This window comes from Streptopelia decaocto (genome assembly GCF_964273445.1).
Source record: "Streptopelia decaocto genome assembly, chromosome: 1".
Taxonomy (NCBI): Eukaryota; Metazoa; Chordata; class Aves; order Columbiformes; family Columbidae; genus Streptopelia; species Streptopelia decaocto.
In genome coordinates this window covers 79,627,542-79,650,166 of record NC_138663.1, presented here as the reverse complement: position 1 = coordinate 79,650,166, position 22,625 = coordinate 79,627,542, and the positions used below count along the sequence as shown (strand labels likewise).

Below are 22,625 nucleotides of genomic sequence, written 5' to 3'. Positions count from 1 at the left end.
TTGGGGGTTGTATATGTATGTAGGGACGGACAAAATAGAAAAACAGATGCATTTCCAGTCAGTGTATGTATATCATCTGCCAAGATGTATGTTTATTTCTATGTGAATGTCATATAATGAGCTGCAAAATCTGTCAACGTAAAAATTATGGGGGGGAACCACAAAACTGTATCTGGTTGTAGCTTAAGTTTTAAATAACTGAAATACACTTTAGTTTTCACTTCATGGTATCTGTCTTCTCATCACAGAAGAAATATAAAATATATTCCTTATTTTCTCCTCGCTAGTACTTAAAGGTCTAATTGTAAAAGTGCTGCAATACTATGACATTCAGAAATCTTGGCAGATTCCAATTTTGAAAATGTTTTTATTTTAATATGCTGCTAATCCTCCATATTATAGCTAGAAAATTACAACACAACTATTCATACAGGGGTATTCTGCAAGGGAAGCCCATGGTTTTGCTCTGTCACTTTGGTTTTGGGGGTTTTTTTGGTGTTTTCTTTAAGGATGACAAAGTCTTGATCAATGAATACTTATTCATCTGTTTGAAGATTCTGGGAAGTAGTGAAACTCATCTTCATAAAAGACAGATATTGATTTCCAGCAGGAAATTATTTCCAGACTGAATTTAGATGGTCTGATTCAGAGTTGTAGGTAGCTACATGGATGTAATATGCTGGCTTTCAGATGCCTGTGCTTACGGTAATTTCATTAATGTGTCAGCTGACAATTTTTATGATACAGTAGTGTAGTGATGGTATATTGCAGATAAGGAATTTATATCATATCTATGGTTTATGTGATATGGCAGATTACTATTAGCATAAAAGTTCCTTTGTAGCTCTGAATCTCTGTGTAGGTGATTGGCTTCCAACCCAGAACACAGCTATGAGCTGTGGCAAATGCTTTTTAAGTTATATTGTCACGAATAAAACTATTTTCTACATCAGTATAGTTTCCAAATAAATTTTAATGTTGAATTTAGATAAATTTTAATGTTTCATTTTAGTGAGATGTTTGTCATACCTACATGGCTTTTTTTTTTAAGCTTGAGAAGTTAAATTTTATTACCGGTTTTAATCAGTATTTTTTTAGTGTAATTTGGTCTTAGCTGAAATAGTTTTTTATACGCAGTTATGTCAGTCCATCTTCAAAGACAGTTAAAGTGTGTTGTGCCTTTTGATACAGGTAAACCTTATTGAATATACTATTAGGTGGGAAGGAATAGAGAAGATATACACAAAAATGAGGTGGTGGTATCATTTTACATTAGGAGTCATATAAGTTGAATGACACGAATAGCTATTTTCCTGTTCTGTTGACTGGAATTTAGGATTGTGTGTAACTTCTTATTTCCTGCTTTTCTTTTCCAAAAGAAAACATGCAGCTATACTTTTAAATTAATCAGTGTAACTTGCTTAAATTCTTTCCAGGAAAAAAAAAGGGGGGGGAGGGAGTGGAGAGTGGAATGAGAGAGGCCTTTCTGCTTTTCTTAAAAATAGGTCTAAAGATATTTATTACATTGGTTAACTTTGTCATATAATCACTAATATGAAACTTTCTGGTTTTGCTGGTTAACTGAAGAGAGCCATAGTTAGTTTGAATTAGTGTGGTGATGGCTGGAATTTTCCAGTTGCTTTTTCCTGTCTTGCTCATAAGTTCCCTATTCTCTTGCAGGATTAGTGGTTTTGTTGTTGTTTGTTTGTTGTGTGTGTTTTTTGTTTTTTTAAAGGAGAAAAGGATAAAGTTTAAATATGAGCATGTGTTTTGTAAAACCTTAAAGTACATATTGATTGAAATGTGTGATTACCCAATATAAGATAAAAGAGGAATGTATTGGTGTGTTTAAAGGTATATGTCACAAAGCCAAGCCATTGAAAGACACTACTGGCTTTGCTTCTGAACTGAGCGAGATATATCAGTCTGCCTGTTTTACTGGGGGAAAGGAAGATGGGGAGGGGAGTTATATATGTTTTTTCTAGTATTGAAATTCCTATCTAAATAATATGATCCCTTAACCAATGCAAACTGTAAACATTCAACGTGATCTGTATTTTCCCTTGTTTGGCTTTAGAAACAAATTTCTTTCATGAAAAGAGTGAAAGCTATCATTCTGCCGAAATATTCACAAGATTAAAGTGTGGTGTTTATTTTGATGCATGGAGAGAGGAAGGAGAGAATTTCTGATTTCATCTGAACAGTGAGATAGTTTAGAGCAATGATCATTGAACAAATTCTTTACCTCAAAATACCTTCTGCCTAATGAGAAAAAGTATGAACAACATTCATGGCAAGTCATAACCGCTTGTTCACACTTGCTTTTGGTGAAGCTGATGAATTTATTGCTTGAGCTTAAAATTTTATTTGATTTGCCTCATAGTGATCTGTTTTCATCTTGTAGAATGTCCTTTTTTTTTCTTTTTCAAAATTCTGAAAACACTTACTTCATGAAGACCACATTTGCCTCTGTAAAAAACATACTATGGGATCAAACTTTTAGCTTAGCATTAAATCATTAAAAACTTAGTTACGTTCAATGTCAGTCATTTTCAGGGTTGGAACTATGCAAGTAATAGAGAGAATAAATTTTATATGAGTTGACATACCAATACCTTTTTGGCTTCTGCTTTTTCTGCTCCTTTAAATTGCATAAAGTAGTTCGAATTGTTTGGTTTGGATGGTTTCGCCTCAAATATCACCAGGGAAAGGACATGAGAGAGGAGACCATGGCAAGCTGTTTTGCTGACGTGTCATTGTCAGAGTATTTTCAGACTCCCTGCCTGAGGCAGCCGGGGAACAGGAGCAAATTGACTGTTAGCACACTGTGCAGTTGACGGACATCAGCAAACTTCCCAGCCTAAGGCAGTAATACGGCCAAACTTCCCATATTCATACTCCATGGAAGAGTTATTCAAGTGGCATTTTGTTTTCAACATGCAAGACTGCTTTTGTGCAGATTTTTCATGTATAAGAAGTTGCTGGTGAATTTTTTTTTTTTCCAGCCTTTTTCTATGATAAAATTCTTGACTCTTGCTCTATGAGTCTCAAGTGGGATAGAAGGAGAATTAATAATATTCATAAACAGTAGTTAATTCTACCCAGTGAAGACCTAGGTTATGGTGTTGCCGTCTTTAAAGTTGGCATTGCTTTGTGATCTCTCGATTCTTATTGAATAGTCAGCCCTAAACATGATACAGAAAGGCTGTGTCTTCAAATTAGTTTTTTATTGTTATGTCCACCATTGGAGTAACGTTATTGTACATACAGCTCTAGACAGTAGAGGAGTAAACAGTAACCTGTTTTAGATATTTCTTTACTGTGTCAATCAGAACAGATGTAAACAATAAAAGGCTGATGAGGAGTTAGAGCTGATCTGTGATAACCTGTTCTGTGATCTGCACTGTGCCTGAATCTTCAGTGAACACCAGGAATATGGGTTCAAGCAAACAAGCGAACAGTGCGCTTTTCTGCCAGCAAGGACCAGGGGTCTTTTTACTGCAACATCTAGGTGTTCAAGTTTTGTTGGTTGGTTGGTTGTGTAGTTGTTGTTGGTTTGGGGGTTATTTTTGTTTTGCTTGTTGGTTGTTTTTTTTTTTTTTTTTTCTTTGTAACACTGCTAAAATACTGTGTTACTGTTAACCTGCTGGCTGTAAATATATTTCTAACCCCCCACACTGCATAGCAAGGAGAGGAGGTAAACCCACATAGAGGCTGGATACTGATAAAGAATGCTAGGAAACCATGGGCAGCAGAAGAAAACCGTGCTAAAACAATTTAATGTCAGAAAGCACATGACATATAGAGCTGTACTGAGTAGCTGGTGATACATAAAAATTCTGCATAGTATAGTTACTCTATAGATCTGGAATATCTATAAAATTGCTGACTCTGGAAACTTTTTCTGAAACATACTGTAAAAACGTTTTGGGTTTTTTTGATTTTTTTTGTTTGTTTGTTTGTTTGTTTACAAATACTCTGTTTTATAATCTTGAAGTATAGCCTAAATTCTGCTTTTCTGATAAAATGTGTAATCCAGAAATAAAAAAAATGAGGGAAGGTGTTTTCCCTTCTGGGTTTTGTGTGAAAATTCACTGCCTAGCAAATCTCTGCCTTATATTCGTGTTTTCTAGTGGTAGAAGAAATGAGTAATACTCCATATGGTAAACCGCAGTTAATTTATCTTCTTGGATATAATTTTAAATTTATATAAATATAAAAATATTTAAAGATATTTAAATTTAAAATTATTAAAATTATCCTTTAAAATTATTTCTAAAGCCAAATTCAACATGAGAAAAACTTTAACAAGTTCCCAAAGAACAGAAGGTGGTACTGGATTTTTTTTTTTGTCATTTGAAAATTCCACTGAAATTACTTTGAGTGTGATGTCTGCCATCCAAGTGTCCCTTTGTCCCTGACCTCTTGCTCTGACACAAGTGAAACTGATTTGCCATTTTTACATAAGGTGTTTCTTCATGAAATGAGTCTTCACCAGGATATTTTTTTTCGTTACCATATAGTTACACTCTTAAATGTCTAGTACAGATGAGTTATTCTGACATGAAAAATATCATTTGCACCAATTTGAGGCTGTTGTTATAAAGGCCAGTTCCATCTCCCCTCACTTCACTCCATGCTGTGAGCCCGCAGGAAGTTTAGTGCCTTGTAAAAAATTCATTTTCGATTGCATGAACTGGATCACTGTGTGACTGCTTGAGCACTGGTGCCAGCACAAGAGCGAAGGATGGACTGGACTTGTCATTCTGGAGCAGCTAGACATTTTCTCAAAGCAGTTTTAAGAGTGTAGCCCAAATACCTGGCTTTAAGCAGTAGACATGGACCTGCACACAGAGCATAACTGCACAGGTGACAGCTGTTGGGCGGGTGGGCTGGGTACATGTTCTTGCTGGCAACATCCCTGTATGTGGCCTTACTGTGCCACTGAAGCTGAGCTTGATAGCCTGCACTGCTTCTATCCCAGTTACAGGTTGAGGGTAAAACCTCAAAATACTTCAGTGTTACAGCGGCACCTGCGTTATATAAATTTCAGTGTTTTGTGGCAGGTATGCATATGTGTGCGCTTCACATCAGAAAATTCTGGCTCTTGAGATTAAAACTCAAGAAGTTGTCACTGATGCTGTTAGCATTTTATTACTCAATATGTGAGAGAGCAGCCTACCAGAGTTGGCCAAAAATGGCTTGCGTGTAGACTTTGAATGGCATGACACAATTCTAGCAGCTTGGAGTCTCACGACAGCTTGAAAAAAACACCCGTGAAAGGCAACAGCTCCCAGCTTCTGACTATCACTGAGCTAAGAATTTAATGCAAGAAAATACTGGCAAGGTCATCAGAGGCATAATGTCTATTCAAGAGAAGGTGTTGTCCCACAGTTTTTTTTCTACTACCGCAGTTAACCTATAATTGTAATTGGAAGAGACAACCTGGTGTGCCACTTTCTGAAGGTGTATCGTAGAATCATAGAATGGTTTTGGTTGGAAGGAACCTTGAAGATCATCTAGTTCCACACCCCTGCCATGGGCAGGAACACCTTCCACGAGACCAGGTTGCTCAAAGTCCCACTTGAACACTTCCAGGGATGGAGCATCCACAGCTTCACTGGGCAGCCTGTTCCAGTGTCTCACCACCCTCATGGCGAAGAACATATTCATTATCTCTAATCTAAATCTACCCTCTCTCAGTTTAAAGCCATCACCCCTTGTCCTATCACTACACAACATTGTAAAAAGCCCCTCAGTTTTCTTGTAGGCCTCCTTAAGGTATGGGAAGGCTGCTGTAAGGTCTCCCCAGAGCCTTCTCCAGGATGAACAACACGAAGTCTCTCCACCTGTCTTCACAGGAGAAGTGTTTCAGCCTCCTCTGGACCCGCTCAAGCAGGTCCATGTCTTTCTTAAACTGGGGGCCCCACAACTGGATGCAGGCCTCCAGCTGGGGTCCCACAGGAGTGGAGTAGAGGGGCAGAATCACCTCCCTCAACCTGTAGGCCACGCTTCTTTTGATGCAGCCCAAAATACAGTTGGCCTGAGCCGCAAGTGCATATTGACGGCTTCTATTCAGTTTTTCATCCACCAGTATCCCCGAGTCCTTCTCTGCAGAGTTGCTGTCAATCCACTCATCACTCAGCCTGTATCCATGTTTGGGATTGCCCCAACACAGATGCAAGATCATGCACTTAGTCTTAATGAACTTCATAAGATATGTGGGGTATGTGTTGCTGAATCATCAGTAGCTCATGATAAAAATTAAGTGTTCTTTCAGTTGTGTTGTTGTATAAGGATACAGTTGTGAGGGTCAGGATGTAAAACTGATAGACTGAAATGTAATATCTTTTTGCTTTGAGTGTTTCCTGCATAGCCATCAAATCTGCTGACAGTCCATTTTGTGAATAAACTGTAGTTGTTCCTTTGCATTTATGAAAGAAATGGATGATGCAGAACAGTCTGTGTAGGTGTTGAAACAGAAGATGTGAAAATGCCAGGGGAGGCAGCCAAGAAATGCTTTTGTCAAATGGAAATTTCCAAACTTCTGGAGCCAATGGTTTGCTTAGACCAGAGCAACAGGCATCAAAGTGATTGACGATCTACATATAAGCAGTGAGTGGTAAATGTAAACTCTTGATCAGATGGGTTGCTAAAATTTTATCTGGTAAAATGAATAATGATATAACCTACTACCTAAGTGACCTTGTTCTTATGATACTTATTTTGACCAATTCACCTTTTAAAATGCCTGACTCTGTCCATTAAAACACATTCTAAGCGGTAAATCATTTTTTCAGTGTAGTACAGCCATTTCCTAAAAGAAAATGCCTTAAATAGTTCATTTGATTTTACTCATCATGTAGGATTTTCTTTCATTTACTTCAAAAGGCCAAATTGTTTTAATCTACAGAGAAAGTATATTGTAATTACTTTTCATCTATGCCACTTCCTTATGGAATGATGAGTAGCAGTATTGCTGAAGTTGTCAGAAGTTGTTGCTACTACTTCAGAAATCTGTCTAAATTGTGGTGTTAATTTGTTTCATGTGAACTTTAGCATTGAGATGGGAGTAGCTAAAACACTATTTAAAGGAAGCATTACTTAATCGTGTGTTCAGGTTGACTTGCCTTTTTTTGCTATTTGTAGTCTGGTTCTAAAATAAATTGATTTTATCATTAGTTTTTACTGTGAATAATCTTTATATGGTAGCATCTTTTTAACTGCTTTTTCTTTCTCAGTATTTTTAACTAAGATGGCATAACGCGTTATCTAGCCTTGGACATTTTCCTTTGACCACAGCCTCAAAATGCTCCCACACATAGGTTTCGTGCTCGGTAACAGAGGAATGGTGCCAATCTCCACTTCCCACCTGTAATTTGGCTCTGCCTGTTTCCATGTCATGTTTTTCAGCCCTTTTTTTTGTTGCATAAAACTATGGACTTCCAGTTGCTTTTTGGTCATATGCATCAAAGCAAGGAATTAACACTGGAGACTAATAGCGTTAAACAGCACGGAAGACAGATTCAACACTTAAAAGGCTGGCTTTGCTAATTGCTGACAGGTATTCTTAGCACCAACAAGTAGGCGCAGGCAGACACTTAACTCTGACAGAGTTGAACTCGCTATAGGAGCATAAGAGCCGTCGTGGTAAATCAGATGGTGGGTCCATCTGGCCTGGCGTTCTCTCCATGGGAAGGACTTGTCCCGATGTTTAAGAGGAAGCTGTGAGAGGAATTAACATGTCAAAATGTGATGCTTAGAAACTCTTCAGTATTTTTTTTGTGGTTAGTATTATGGATTTTTTTCTGAAAAGCAGCATTTACAACTTCATTGTTGAGGCCTGCCTAATTTTTAGAAATACTTGAAGCTGATGAGATGAAGAGTAGTAGGAAATGCTGAATTTAAAACCAGAGAAAAGAGAGGAAATGTGGTCTCTTTGCAGTGAGGTCACTTCTCAGGGTTTCCCAAGAGCCCGATTGGTGTCCACATCTAGATTAAAATACGGTATATCTCCTTCAGGTTCTCTAGTCCGAAATGCGAGCAAATCAACATTAAATGCAAACATGAACATTAAGCATGGATGTTGCAAGAAAAACATGTACTTTTTTAAAGGATGTATGCAGAAAAAATCCTGCAATAATTTCTAATCTATTTGTGATTTTGAAAAAAAAAATCTCAAACCGCTTTTATTTGTTGCTGACATTTCAGCCTTTTGGAGCCTTTTAAACCAACTTGTTGTTCTTCCTCTAAGGGAACAATATTATTGTTTTTCTGAAATGATAAGCTGCTGAAGCTGAGCCCAAATGGACTGAAGAAAACAGGAGAGCTGCGCCCTCAGACCTTGGAGACGACAGCTGACACGTTCAGCGTTCCAGTTCAGTGCCACGCTTTATACCCCCCGTGTCTCTGTACTTGAACTTTACGTCATAAGCAATGAATTTTTTTAATAGAGTTTGTACTCTTTTGTCTGAAATGAATGGCAGGCCCACACATGGTGCAAGCTTCAATTAATTATCCTCTGGGGTCTGGTGCACATATTTGCATATGTTCTATCAGCGGACCACCAAGATTATTCAATTAAATTCTTACAATGGCTTTAAGAAGAGCAGTGATTAAAGCAGTAGTGATGACTGTTCATTTATAAAATAATTTTTTAAAATAAATTTTGGGTTCTACCCTTATTTCTTGCAAAATAGGATGTATTGTGAGGGCAAGTCTAAAATACAGGATGTGTCTGGATTGGTGCCACAATGAAAACTGATTCAAAAGTGGGCGCACCAACATTTCAGCTGCTTTCTTCTGTCAAATTGTTGAAAGAAGTATTTCCAAGCATTTCCCAGGTGATAATGTATTTACTTTGCAGAAGCTTGCAGGACCAATTTCCTCTTTCGACACACTAAGTATCTAATTATGACCTAGTATATTCTGACATACATGTTTGATAAGCCTGGCTTTCTTTTACAAGTTCTACTGGGTTTTTAATAGAATTGTGGTGTTGTTTAATAAAAATGGCTGTTGACTAGAGATGTCATTATGGAGGTTTGCCAGCTCCTACAACATCGGGAAAGTGATAAAGAAATCATGAAAGTCATGTAACTATCTGATGACAATGTTATGTTGCTATACTTCTGTGTAACCTTGGCTAACATAAAAACAATTATTTGCTTCATAGAAAATTAATGTTGTGATTCACATAATTTTTAAAAAATACAACCAACCAACCAAAAAAACCCCAAACCCAAAACGGGGTAATCGCAAATAATGGCAGATAAGAGAAAGATATCCTTAGAAATCTGGTCTAAGGTAGAAAACTCTTAAGAGAAGTAAGGTATTTAATTACTTCTGTTAATGCATATCAGATTTTGATCCTGATTTGCTTAGCTAGATTTGCGAATCAAGACAGTGTGATTTCACCAAATGTGTCATGAAAGTCTGCTGTTGAATTTGAGCTATTAAGTTACTGAAATTATATTTTTTAATATATTTTTATATATGCACATAACTTTCGTTACTCTAATATTAAGCAGTTTTACTTCTTTGCAGTTCTACAGCAGAAGTTTAATTGAACAATTGACTGGTGCTGTAACTCCTGCAATTATTCTTTAAAGGCTGTTGCTGCTGTAATTAGTTTGAGGCAAACTAAATAAGATTCTGAGTTGTATGATACAAGAGTGAAAAAAAAATACCAAGTCATATCTTTCAACAAAGAGCAAACAGTCTTCAGTGAAGATAGTTTACAGTTGATATCTAAGGAGACCAACAATGGAAGCAAAGTGAAATGTGGGGTTTGAGAGGGTTATTGCAGTAATAGGTAATTGTATGCTTTTATACAAGGAGGGAAAGTATGGAGGGGAAGAGGGCGTGACAGTGAAAGCATTGGAATCATTGCGCACAGAGAGTGGAATGTTGGGGAAAAAACTACATACACAGTTATTAATTTTGTGGTCCTTTGGTTTGTTAACTGGGAGAGAGGGAGAAGCAAAGACAAGGCTTTTAAGTGCTAAATATTGCAAATGGAAGTGTAATGCAGTAGATGAGGAGCATATACTCATAGTAGGCTCTTTTTGTCTACAGCTTAAGAACAAAAGAAAATAAAAACCAACAAACAAAAAACCCACCCAGATTCAACACAATATGGTGAAAACTGGGATGAAAAGAAATATGATACATAATGTATGTGGGGCAAAACAGCTCATCAGTAAGAGAACTATAAATAGTGGGCCATGGTAGCAATTTACTAAATACCTAGATTTTGTGAATAGGAACTGCTGGCTGTTCTGAAACACTTGTTTTGTATTTGAGAATCATCTAAACTGGTTGAAAAGACTAAGGTGGTAACGCTTTGTAGGATTTATTATTTTTGTTAGCAAATGCACAACTGTTGCCAAATGAAACCCAAAGTGGTGTTTTATTGGGTTTTTTTGTCTGTTGAGCTCCCTTTTGAACAAAGTGGAGAGGGAGCTGGATTGAGTGACAGGAGTCAAGGTTGTCAGTGCCTGAGTTGCAGAGAAGTGACAGTGATGCAGGCTCTTCAAGCTGAATGGAAATTAAGACAGCAGAGCTTTGACTTTTTTCAGGGTATGCTAATTGGAGGTGTCTTGAGCTCCTGAAACCATGTGAGCTTGCAGAGCAGTCTGACCCAAGTCAGTCTTCAGTTGGAAATGCCTTTGACAGCAAGATTTATTTTTTTTTGCATAGGCTATGTATTATATTTAAATATATATACATATATATACATACATATATATATGTTCTGTGATTCTGTGATATAGACATGGGTGGGTATTAAGCTGGTTAATTGTCTGCATTCACTTTGCTTTAGCAATTCACTTTTCTTTAGAAATTATTTTTCAAAACAATTATTGAAAAACATGTAAAAATTGGTAAAAAGGAACTGTTAGGAGAGTAGGTTTCTTAGCAAAATGTCTCTAGATTTCATATAGTGAAATGGAAGCATAAGTCAAAATTGTCAGTTGAGTTAGTACTTCTGTTTGTAACACTTGCTCAAGAGCACATTTCACTTACGCTTCTAATGCTGCAATAAATCACGAAGGCCAAGGTTTGCAGAACTGAGTTTAGTCATGTGTTGGAGATAATTTTCTATCTAGTGAGCTTTGAAAACGTTTAAAGTTCTTACACACCTATCAAAGCATTTGCTAAAAGTTTATACTGAAATTGGTGCTTAGGGTTGTGGAGGGTGACTAAGATGACTGAGTTCTCTCTAATTTACTCGGTGGGATGAATTGCTCCAGGTAGTGTGGTACAATCATGATCATGCAGTTACACAGCCTGAGTGCATTTGTCCTTGTAAGTTCAAGTCAGGTTTTTTCCTGGTTCTGAAAACCTTTAACATCCTGTACATGAGAAAAAATCAATTAATGGTTCCTAATTAACTCATTTTAATGAAACTGAGCAATTTATTAGTCTACTGATCTGAGCAATCTAGCTTCAGCAGCAGAACAAGCTGGCCCTTTGTATCGGAACAGATATTGACTATGGCTTTTTGTTGCCCTGTCCACAAGTTACCTGTTATTTCCTCCATCTCTGTACCTCTTCAGGAGAGGCTGCAGCATCCCTCCTGTGTTGGGGAAGCATGCTTTTGGGCAACATTACCTGATCAGACATCTGCTGTCAGTCTTCAACAAGAAGATGCTCTAGCAGCCAGATCAGAGCATCCAGTGCTGGTCTGGTCCACAAGCCACCTGCTGAACCATGCGACTCCCAACCCCATTTTTCTTTAGAAAACAGATTGTGGGCTTTCACTGCAGAATTGCTGTGTTACTCTAATTCTTGGAAGCTTTCCAGGTAGTTAACCATTAAGGGATCCTTGGATTTCAACTATCAAATCTGAGGCTTACAGATAGTTATGCTTTCTAACGCCTGCCTAACTATTTTCTCAAACTTTTCTCAAGCAGCAAACAATGTATTAGTCATTTCTGATACAGACTAATACTTACTGACTTACTGAATTGAAATTTTTCTTTATCTGCAGTGCTGTTATCGAGGTACTGTATTACACTCTGCCCAGGGCTTAAAATGCATGTAGCAAAATGTTATATAAATTGATGACACATGGCAAGCACATCTCATGAATTACCACATTTTTTAAAGGTGTGTGGCTCTTGTGTTCTTTACCAGCGTTTTCTTATAAATTCCCAAATATGTTTCCTACAGACTGAAAGACACCCTCCCACAAAGTTTGGGAAAACTGAACACAATAGAATTTTATTTTTCTGAAAATGCAGTGCTCAGTTAGAAACAACAGTTACTTATTAAAAGCTTCTCAATCTGTAATACACTATAATCTATTTTAGAAAGCATTTCATCTTATCATTTTGAAAGAATTTTTAATATTTGCACTTAATTACATAAACTTACATTTTTGCATTGGAAGTATGTCATGAGAGAAAGTTAATCATATCTGCTGCAAATGAGAAAAGGTTTTGTTTTTACATAAATATTTTTGGACTATGCATCTGGTTTTAGAATGGTCTCATTGAAAGATTTGCCGTTTCAGAGCAGTAGTGCTTAATCTTTGGAAAATAAATATCAATAATAAATGAAAAGCTGGAGTATAGTCAGTTGTATGGAAATGTCCAGGTGCTTTTTCATTACAGAAGCATCAAGGATACCAAAACTCCCTTCACTAACAGCCTTTTTTTGAACTAAGGAGCGCTTAAAAGGAAAGCCCACAGAATTGACTCGTTGCCTGGGAAAATAAAGTCACAGTAGAGAAAAAAAAACGTTGGCAGCAGCCACACTAGTTTAGGTGTTGCATTGTCTGCCAAGAAAATCGGTAGAATTTTTTATCCACCTTCCCAAGCCTGTGCACACACAGAGGGCTATAAACACTTTGCTGTCAGCAGCATATGTGATCTTCTACAGGTCTGTCAGCACTTTGTCTGCTTTGAAACTTGCTGTCTCTTTACACCCTCTTTTGTTCATGCTCCCTGATGTTAAGTTACCATACTCATATGTTTTCCAGTGGAGCCATGGAGCGTGGTTTCCAAAGCCGTTCTTCAGAAAGCTTAATTGAAAAAAGGCTCGTAATTGTAGGGTATGATAGCACTGAGAAAAAAATGCTTACATTTGCTATTTACTGTACAATGTGTCATTACAGATTTAGTAAAATAGAAGAGCTGGTACAGCCAGAGACCACATCCTTGCTAACAGTTGTGTAAGGACTGCATTTACTTAAATTTTTTCCAAATTCAGACAACTTTTTGCTAGGTATCTGTAAGTTATTGCATTTACTTCAATTAAAAATGGGACTTTCTTATGCTAGACAGCAAACACACAAGATTAAACTGCTGATGTGATTATTTTTTTCTTTTTTCCTTTTCTTGTTTTTTCTTTTTTTTTTTTTTTCCATAGCTCAGGAATGAAATGCTTCACAGAAGCAGGATAAAACTGGCCTAGATTTGTCTTATGTTTGTATCCATTTTAATCTTACCTTTAAATGTCAGTGCAAAGACTCAGCATTGATGCAGAGATGAAGAATTAATTACTCTTGTAATTTTTGCCTTCTTACCTTATCTGTAACATTTTAAAGTATTTTGTCACGAAGCACGTATGAAAAATGCATAAAATTGCTTCTCATCTGAAACACATCTATGTACTCAGAGTAAATTTGTGATATGTAGGGATTGTGTGTTTGCATGATACAGATTAGATTGTCAGACTCTGAATCTTATCTAAGATGTAGAATAAATGTTTGGAGGCAGACAGAGATGTAGCATTTTTCTGAAATGTGTTCTTCAGTTTTCACTTGTGAAAAGGAACAGTCTTTCTAAAGATACAGAGGCCTGTTGAAAGTTGTGTCCTGGTTTATGACTTTGTTTATATTCTTTCAGTGAAGTAGAACTCAGCCTTTGCTTTGATGGTCACGTTGAAAATGAGCAAATGAGAAGGCCTTAGCATTTAGGAACACATAAATAAAGTCTACAAAGAAAGGGCATGAGAGAAGCTTTGAAGTGGCATCTAGTTTTAATTTTAGTGGGAGAAAACCAGATGTGTCTTTGGGAGTTCTGGCCCAGCTAGTTTTTTTTTGAGAGGACAAGGAACTCAAACCAAATCGTGCAATGGAGAGACCTCAAACCAACTGTCCCCACCCTAGTAGTTTGATCTTTCTTGCCACTTCTGAGTGAACTGCTATGTTCCAGAGGATAGATGTTCTAACCCTTCATTTTCAATTGTGTGCATCCTCCTGTACAATGGATTTTATATCTCTCTTTTTTCCATTTCGACAGCTATTATTTGAATTTATTCCCTGTTCAAAAAATCCTGCTACTGTTAAAGATTATAGCAGTTTCAAAATGGCAAAACTGGACAGAATTTTTAATTTACTGATTTTGCAGTGGTGTATGTTAAAATATTGGTACACAGCATTTTGGGGTCAGCAATCCTGTAAAACACAAAGTAGAATGAAAACAATCTATCGTGCTTGTGTAGGACTTGTGTTGGCAAATGCTGCTCCTGGCATTATGCATTCTGTTGCTACTTAAAAATGGAATAATAGATTTGAATTATGTATTTGGGGGCTTTTTTTAGTAGTCCTTGGATCACATTTGGCCATCAAAAAGATTACTGTTGATTGTACATTTAGTGAGTAGGTTAAAACTACACAACAAGTTTTTTTGAACGTGTTAGAATTGGTGAAAATAAGTAAAATACTCCTGTCTTCTAAAGAGATTAAGGGTCTCAAGGGATGGAAAGGAGAAAGAGAGTAGATAAGAAGGCAAATAGCATGAGTCAAATTCAAGCTTGGTGTCAACTTCTACCTTCAACAGGATAAATCCTTTTGCTCTGAGGCCTTGTCCATGTCCCAAAGCTAAGCTACCTGCTAAATGATGCCAAAGCTTGCAGTGTTCAGAGGAAAGGATTGGGAAGGAGAACTATAAAAATTTCTGGAGGAAAAAGGTCAAGTTAAATTGATGCTGTTAAGTTGGTATCAGTTGTCTTGCACTGAGATAACTAAAAATGGAACTTGTCCTTGCTTGAGCTATTTTGATGTGGTTAAGTTTTTTTGTTGTGTGGGTTTTTTATTTACTTACTGATGGCTTGTTTTGGTTTGGTTTTGATCTTTTTATAGCAGGTCATTATCTCAGGCCACTACTGGAATTAAGATAATATTGTTTCAATACACTCAAGATATATATTTTATTTTGCACTGAAATGTTTTTCTCTCATGTCATCTCAGTCAGCTGTGTCACTGTGTCAATTTCTGGAGCCCAAGACATCCCAGTAGTAAATATTAATGAGGAACAGTTCATGCCACATACTGAATTTGCAGAGTATGCTCATGAATACTAATAAAACACAGAGGGAATTTTTCCCAATTTGGCTCTAGTGTTTAGTATGCCATTTACCACAACCTAATTATAGATGCTAAAATAGTAAGGGTCAGTTATGTCCTTCATTATAAGTGCAACAGTGTGTGTGTATAGTTACCCTGCATTCTGGAAACATGTTGATATGAAAAATTGATTGGAGAGAAGAGGAAGAGGAGTGTTATTTCCATGTACCTCTCGGAGGCTGTATCTCTGCATAAGCAAAAAGTTAACACCCTGGCTTGTAGCTGGTTGTGTCAATATCAATCACTCTTCCACATAATAGAAGTAGACACATAAATATACAGAGCTGAAATTCTGAATTACATACTGGAGTATGTATAAAATTGAAATAAAAGTTCTCAGTTTAAAAAAAAAAAATATCTCCTGAGATTTATTGGTCAGATATGTATCGTTATAGCGTAATATTTTTAAATACTAAGCTTGTATGTGGACCCAGAAATGCATGGATTACTGAACAACTGTCTAGATTGAATGTTGAAGGTTGTGAATATCAGATGGTAACTTGGTTTTAATGAAACTCTCTGTAGTCTGCAAGATTGAGTTTAAAACAAATTCTTTAACCTGCTGTTATGTGGGAGGGTTATGGCAATAATTATCAAGCTACTCTGTAACTCACACAAGTATCTTGAGGAGTCTTGTCAAAATATCACATAAGTTAATGCCAAAAGTGAAACAATTTAGATAAGTAATGAAAAAGTTTTCAAATGCAAGTATTTAAAATCTATTCATCCAGCTAGACATATTTACAGTCATCACACATAGTTGTACGAGCTGAATTTCCAGTGTTCACTCAAGAGATTTCACTTGCGTCTAAGCTGAAGAGAAAGAAAAAATTGCTCTTAGTTTGCCTTGCCTTTTTAGAAGGGAGTGACTATAAATGTCTCTCAAATGCTAGGAAGTATTGGGTATCCCACAGGAGAGTGCTCTATGTCTAGAATATTTTTTTTGCCTTTTTAATGTGATGTCAGCTACACCTCTGTGCATCTCGACATCAGTGTGAGTAGTAAGGAAAAATATATCATCCAAAAACATTTTGATGTTTTTGGAATACTGACTTGATATATGACTCAAGCCTGAAAGAAAATATTCTTGAATAGATTTGTGTCAGTGCTTCCTCTCCTCTCTCTCTCCTTTTCTTCCCACTTTCTGCTTTCCCTCCTGGTTTTGTATGGCCTCCCCTTTACACTCTTCGAGCGTTGCCTCTTCCTATGTCAGTGTGAGCGGGGTGCACCTACACACAACGTGGGACGTGTCTTCTCTGTAGTGCTCCTGTGTACTGATGGTCCCTGAGCAGAAGTCCTGATTCTACATTTCTAGATTTCTGGATGTCAACTGATAGCCAGCTGTCAAGGCTTCACAATGAGCAAGATGGCAACATTTTGGCAAAGCTTGCGGAGTGCCAGCTTATCTCCATATTGTGTATATTTTATTTTTACTTTTTAGTTTGGTGTGAGAGTTTCTGAAATGTCAAAGGGAACAGGAAAAAAAAAAAAAAAAGGTTTGGAAGTGAAGAGACAGAAGAATCACAAAAAAACCCCCACCAAACCTGGGTGCTTTCTCAGGAATGTTTTGAATTTTAATTCTGTTCAATCCGGGCCATTTTCACTTGAAAGGCATTGTAGAAGCATGAAAATTAGGTATGACACAGATGTACTCAGGTCATCTCTTTTCTGTCCCCTCATTGTAAAGGATGCGTTTCTGCAACAGAATCTTCTAAAGAAAGCTAAACTTAGTATTCTGCTGAATTTAGTGTGAAGATAAAGTACGTTTGCTACCTCATTAGTTAAGCTCTGTAACACGTCTATCCACTTAGGTGTTAGTAGGTTTTAAAAATCCCAGGAAAGAAAGAAAGAAAGAACTGGGCTATCTTTCTAAACCTATGCACAATTATTCATCTATCCATTAACCGTGAAAGTAGTGTGAATTATTTATTAAGCTTTTGTTTGGAGGTAACTTTCAATTAGTAATGCTTCATAATTACAAAACGTTATCCAAAGGAATTTTCAAGAAACCTGTTGAAAGTTAAGATTGTCTTGTTAGGTTTAGGTTGTTTTAAGAAGCAGGAAGGGTAGAAAGCGTAACGTTTGCAAGATGAGCTGTGCTTCATAGTTTTGAAAGCTATAAGGTTAAATGAATAGGCAGTAAAATAAGTAGGTGTTAAGGATAAAGTGCCATTCAAAGCTTTTTTTGTTCTGCACCTCTTCTGCTATCTTGCAACTAAAGCACTTTTTTTTTTCGTACAGGTTTGTTCTCTGTCCAAGAATATTTTTCAGGGCTGAACTTGTGATAAGAAAGGCATAATATTATGTGATACCTTACATGAAAAAGATTATCATCATGTATTGTTTGCAAAAGTAAATACTACCAAATGGAATTACTTTCTTTGTGCTTTACGGTGCTGATTTCAGATACTGGGGTTTTGCATTATATACTCCTTTTGTTATAATTATTATTTAAAGTGTTAGAGGAGGTGAGTTTGTTTTGGAGCATGCGAGTTATATCCAGATAACACATCTGCATGACAGACTCACTGCGCTTTCTTAGTCTGATTTCTGTTTGTATGCTTTTTCATCACGGAACCAGGTTTGAATTTTGTGAGTGCCCCTTTCCTGCCCTCTCTGTTCCATTTCGGGGCCAGAGAGCTGGGAGGGAGTCATAGCAGTTCACCCCCTTTGTCTCTGGTGGTAGCACAGTGGTGTCGCTGTGCCGGCCGGCACCTCCGTGCTCTCGGGTGTGCGTCTTGAGTGGCAGCAGCTGAGAGCTGTTGAATTTTGGCAGTTTCTTCCCAATTGTGGGAGCTGCTGTGATGTAAAAACGCCTGCAGTTCAGGGTACCGAGATAGTGCAAAGTGAGGGGTTTTTGCTGGTGTGGGTGAAGCACGTTCCCTCCCACCAGAGGGGCCTCCTAAGGCCGCTGCGGGGGAGTAGCACCCTCAATTAGAAAGTCAGCAGCACAAGTAGAACTGTACTTGTGATGCATCACTTTTGTTCCAATCACTGAATATTTATCTGTATTATTGGAAAATTTGGAGCTAGTAACGTTACATTCTAAGCTAGAAGACAATTGCTTTTTATGGAAGTGATATTTTATCCCTACAGAGCGGTTGTTTATGTCTTATCCTTAACTTGTCCCCGTCTAGCTGAAATCCTATTTATGAATATATAAAGACTTAACTAAAGTGAATTATCAGGCAACATATATGAACTAGTAATGCTTTACTGCTCTACTTTTTAAATTCAAAACCATTACCAACCCAGTGCCAATGGTAATACTCATTATCCTTTTTATTAATTGGCAAATATATGTGTTTGTGTGTGTATGCACATACAGTGTTACATGCCGTAATGAAATATTCATAATTGTTTTCACTGGGCTGATGTACTCAGTGTACTGGATTTATGTACTTGAGCTGAAAAACCAAACAATTATTGCCTAATAATTTTCCTTCTCTTTCTTCCACAGCCATAATGAACGAAAAGTAACCTGCAAACATCCAGTAACAGGACAGCCATCACAGGACAATTGTATTTTTGTTGTGAATGAACAGTAAGTGGCATCTGTTTCGATCTATCAAATACGTGTTTTAAAACTCGTTAATATTGAAGTAAGATTCAGCGATCACTAATTGCAATATTTACATTTTCAAGACCGACTAGCATGTTTATATTATTTGAAAGCAATATTTAATAGTAATTTTTAAGATTAAAAACATAGCCGAAATTAATTATATGACAGAAATGCACCATGTTTATGCAGTGTGAATTTCCCCTTATCACTTTATTTCTTCTGTAGTGTTAGCAAATGACTTATATAATATATAATAATCCAGTAAACTTCTAAAAAGGAATACGTTTTTAATCACTTAGGGACAATTATGTGCCTTTAATGTATCATGTTTTGCCTGGTAGTATCTCCTCAATCAGATATTTTGTTGGCCAGTTGAAACACTTTCTGAAAACCTAGATAATAACTTGGTTTTGCTGTCTTTGCATTAGTTTTATAGAAAGACAACAATATGAGAAGGTATGTATGCAAGTCATACCTGCCCTCAGGGTTTTATATGTGGCTGGGTATTGGGTGTCCTAGTCACGGCCGTTGCTGCAACACGTTATACAGCGGCTAGATTGAAAACCCTAACAGCAATATGTGAAACTTCACAAACATGCATGTTCTCATTAAAGTGAGAGAAAGCCATGTGGGGTCTTTGGAGAGCATTTCTTCCCATTTCCATCTCATGCTCATTCCTGTTTTTTTCCACCCCATCAACACCTTGCGCTAATAGAGAACTCCTGTTTTAAAACATCTTAAAATTCACCTAGAATAGATTTAAGTTTAAAACACATTGCAGGTAGCTTTACAATGAAGCGTGAATTGCTTTCAAGTTGGAAAAGTAGGGCACCGACTGTATAACGCTAGATCTAGGGGTGCTTTTTAATAGCAGTCTGCACACACAGCATGTTCTATTGCTATTACATATTCTGTTTTCAGGACTGCTGCAGCAATGACATCTGAAGACAAGAAGGAGCGACCAGTAAGCATGATATGTGAAGCAACTAACTATAATCTGACATCAGATTATGCTGCACATCCAATGAGCCCTGTGGGCAGAGTAAGTTTTTATGTCCAAATTAAATTAAAGTTACAATCATTCAGTTATTCCACAAAGACAGTGCTATATATTAGTGTTCCATTGAAAAAGAGAAAGAAAGCATATATCTTTTAGGGTACTTGGCTCCTTTAATGTTTAATTTGGAAACTGAGGTGTCTGAAACAAATATCACTGAAGCAGTAATTTTAACAGGTATCTCACATCTTATGACTTCCGCATACTTAAATTGTTTACAGAATCTGACCTTTCTAATCAGTGTGAACAAGCAAAATTGCTTGTTCACTGATGAGACATCATCATAAGCATTGTTATGGAAATTGCTCGATACACAAAGAATTGACTAGATTTCTTCAAGTAAAATACAGAGAACTGTAATTGTCTAGAAAGAGTAGGTACAAGAGAGATGGAAGGTGACCCTGGGGTAAAATTAAAAGAGGAGATGACATCGTTTGCTGTCGTTGCACCAGAAGATGAGGTTCTGGTTTCCTAGGAAAAAATGCCTGGGAAAAGTCCTGGAGGTTCCTAGGCCATCTGAATTTGTGTCCCACTTTCTCCATTCACCCAGCTTCTCAAAAAGTTAAGATAAATACCCAGAGGTTTATCAAGGTGATGGATTCAGGCCCATAAGTCTTACCTCTGTGTCCAGCAAGATCATGGAGCAGATCCTGCTGGAATCTATGCTAAGGCACGTGGAAAATAAGGTGGTGATTTGTGATAGCCAGCATGGCTTCATTAAGGGCAAATAGTGCCTGACAAATTTAGTGGCCCTCTAAGATGGTGTTACAGTGTTGGTGGATAAGGGAGGAGCAACTGATGTCATCTACCTGGACTTGTGGAAAGGATTTGACACTGTCCTGCACAACATCCTTGTCTCTAAATTGGAGAGACATGAATTTGATAGATGGACCACTTGGTGGATAATTAGCTAGATGGTCATGCTCAAAGAGCTGTGGTCAACAATACAATGTCCAAGTGGAGACCAGTGATGAGTGGCATTCTTCAGGGGTCTGTATTGGGACCAGCGCTGTTGAACATCTCTGTCAGCGACATGGACAGTGGGACTGAGTGCACCCTTAGCAAGTTCGTCGATGACACCAAGCTGTGTGGTGCAGTCGACATACTGGAGGGAAGGGATGCCATCCAGAGGGACCCTGAGAGGCTTTAGAGGTGGGCCTGTGCAAACCTCAGGATGATCATCAAGGCCTTGCACATGGGTCAGGGCAATCCCAAGCACAAATACAGGCTGGACAGACAATGAATTGAGAGCAGCCCTGAGAAGGACTTCGGGGTGTTGGTGATGAGAACCTCAGCATGAGCCACCAATGTGCGCTTGCAGCCCAGAAAGCCAACTGCAACCGGGGCTGCAGCAACAGAAGCATGACCAGCAGGTTGAGGGAGGTGATTCTCCCCCACTACTCTGCTCCCATGAGACCCCACCTGGAGTAGTGCATCCAGCTCTGGGACCCCCAACATAAGAAGGACATGGAGTTGTTGGAGTGAGTCCTCCGGAGGAAGGCCACAAAGATGATCAGGGGGTGGGAGCACCTCTTCTATGAACACAGGCAGAGAGCGTTGGGGTTGTTTAGCCTGGAGAAGGGCAGGCTCCAAGAAAACTATATAGCAGCTTTCCAGTACCTAAAGGAGACCTACAAGAAAACTGAGGGGCTTTTTACAAGGGTGTGTAGTCATAGGACAAGGGGTAATGGCTTTAAACTGGAAGAGGGTAGATATAGATTAGAGATAATGAATAAATTCTTCACCATGAGGATGATGAGACACTGGAGCTGGCTGCCCAGAGAAGGCGTGGTTGCCCCATCCCTGGAAGTGTTCATGGCCAGGCTGGATGGGGCTTTGAGCAACCTGGTCTAGTGGAAGGTGTTCCTGCCCATGGCAGCGGTGTGGAACTAGATCATCTTAAAGGTCCTTTCCAACACAAACCATCCTACAATTCTGCTCCTCCTTTTCCACCATATACATGGTGCTGGCCAAATAACATGCTGCAGCTCTGTTAAGTGCTGCTTATTCTATATTAAGTGTATTTCTAAACTTGAAGACACTAGCACAGACCTCTGACTATGTAAAAGATCTATCTTTTTAAAATCAAGTCGGTTTCTTTAGTTGTCTTCCCGTTTTTTTTTCCCTGCTGTTAAAAATCACTACCTAAGAAAATATGGTTGTATCTCTTGAAATGCATTGAGGGAATCAGCTTTTTAATGTATAAAGTTGGTCATATTACCAGTCACCCTCCACAGTTCATCTCCTCTGCTTTTCATTGCTGTCCTGATTATCAGCAGACTAATGCTAACAATTTTCTCACGGTAAGTGGAATGGAGTGTTAACCCAGAACAGCTCCTGCAGAGCTCCTTTCATCTCCATCACAGCTAGGATGTATAAAATTCTTTATAAGTACTCATCCACTTGTTTATAGATATTTCATATAGTGCTTAAGCCAATCCAGCTTTAAATGGGTAGTTTAGATATAGCCATAAATGTCTTCTCAGGATTTGGGTTAGCCAGAAATTTTGCAGTAGTAGTCATGAGATACATTAGCCAACAGCATAGTAAATAGGAGCAATGTGAAAGGTAGTATTGGTATTCAGGACTGAATGTCTCTTCTGTATTTTCATGTTTTATATTCAGGCTAGTCCAGTAGTGCTCCT

General features: G+C 37.8%; 1 protein-coding gene across 10 annotated transcripts in view; it reads left to right on the top strand.

Moving 5' to 3' along the window:
• PLEKHA5 (pleckstrin homology domain containing A5) overlaps positions 1-22,625 on the top strand; it is a 178,808-nt gene that overhangs the window by 87,187 nt on the left and 68,996 nt on the right. For all 10 annotated transcript variants that reach the window (XM_082054113.1, XM_082054109.1, XM_082054110.1 and 7 more), the window contains exons 4-5: positions 18,819-18,902; positions 19,845-19,965. In XM_082054113.1, coding sequence (XP_081910239.1) covers positions 18,819-18,902; positions 19,845-19,965 — 205 coding nt within the window. The remainder of the gene's footprint in view (positions 1-18,818; positions 18,903-19,844; positions 19,966-22,625) is intronic.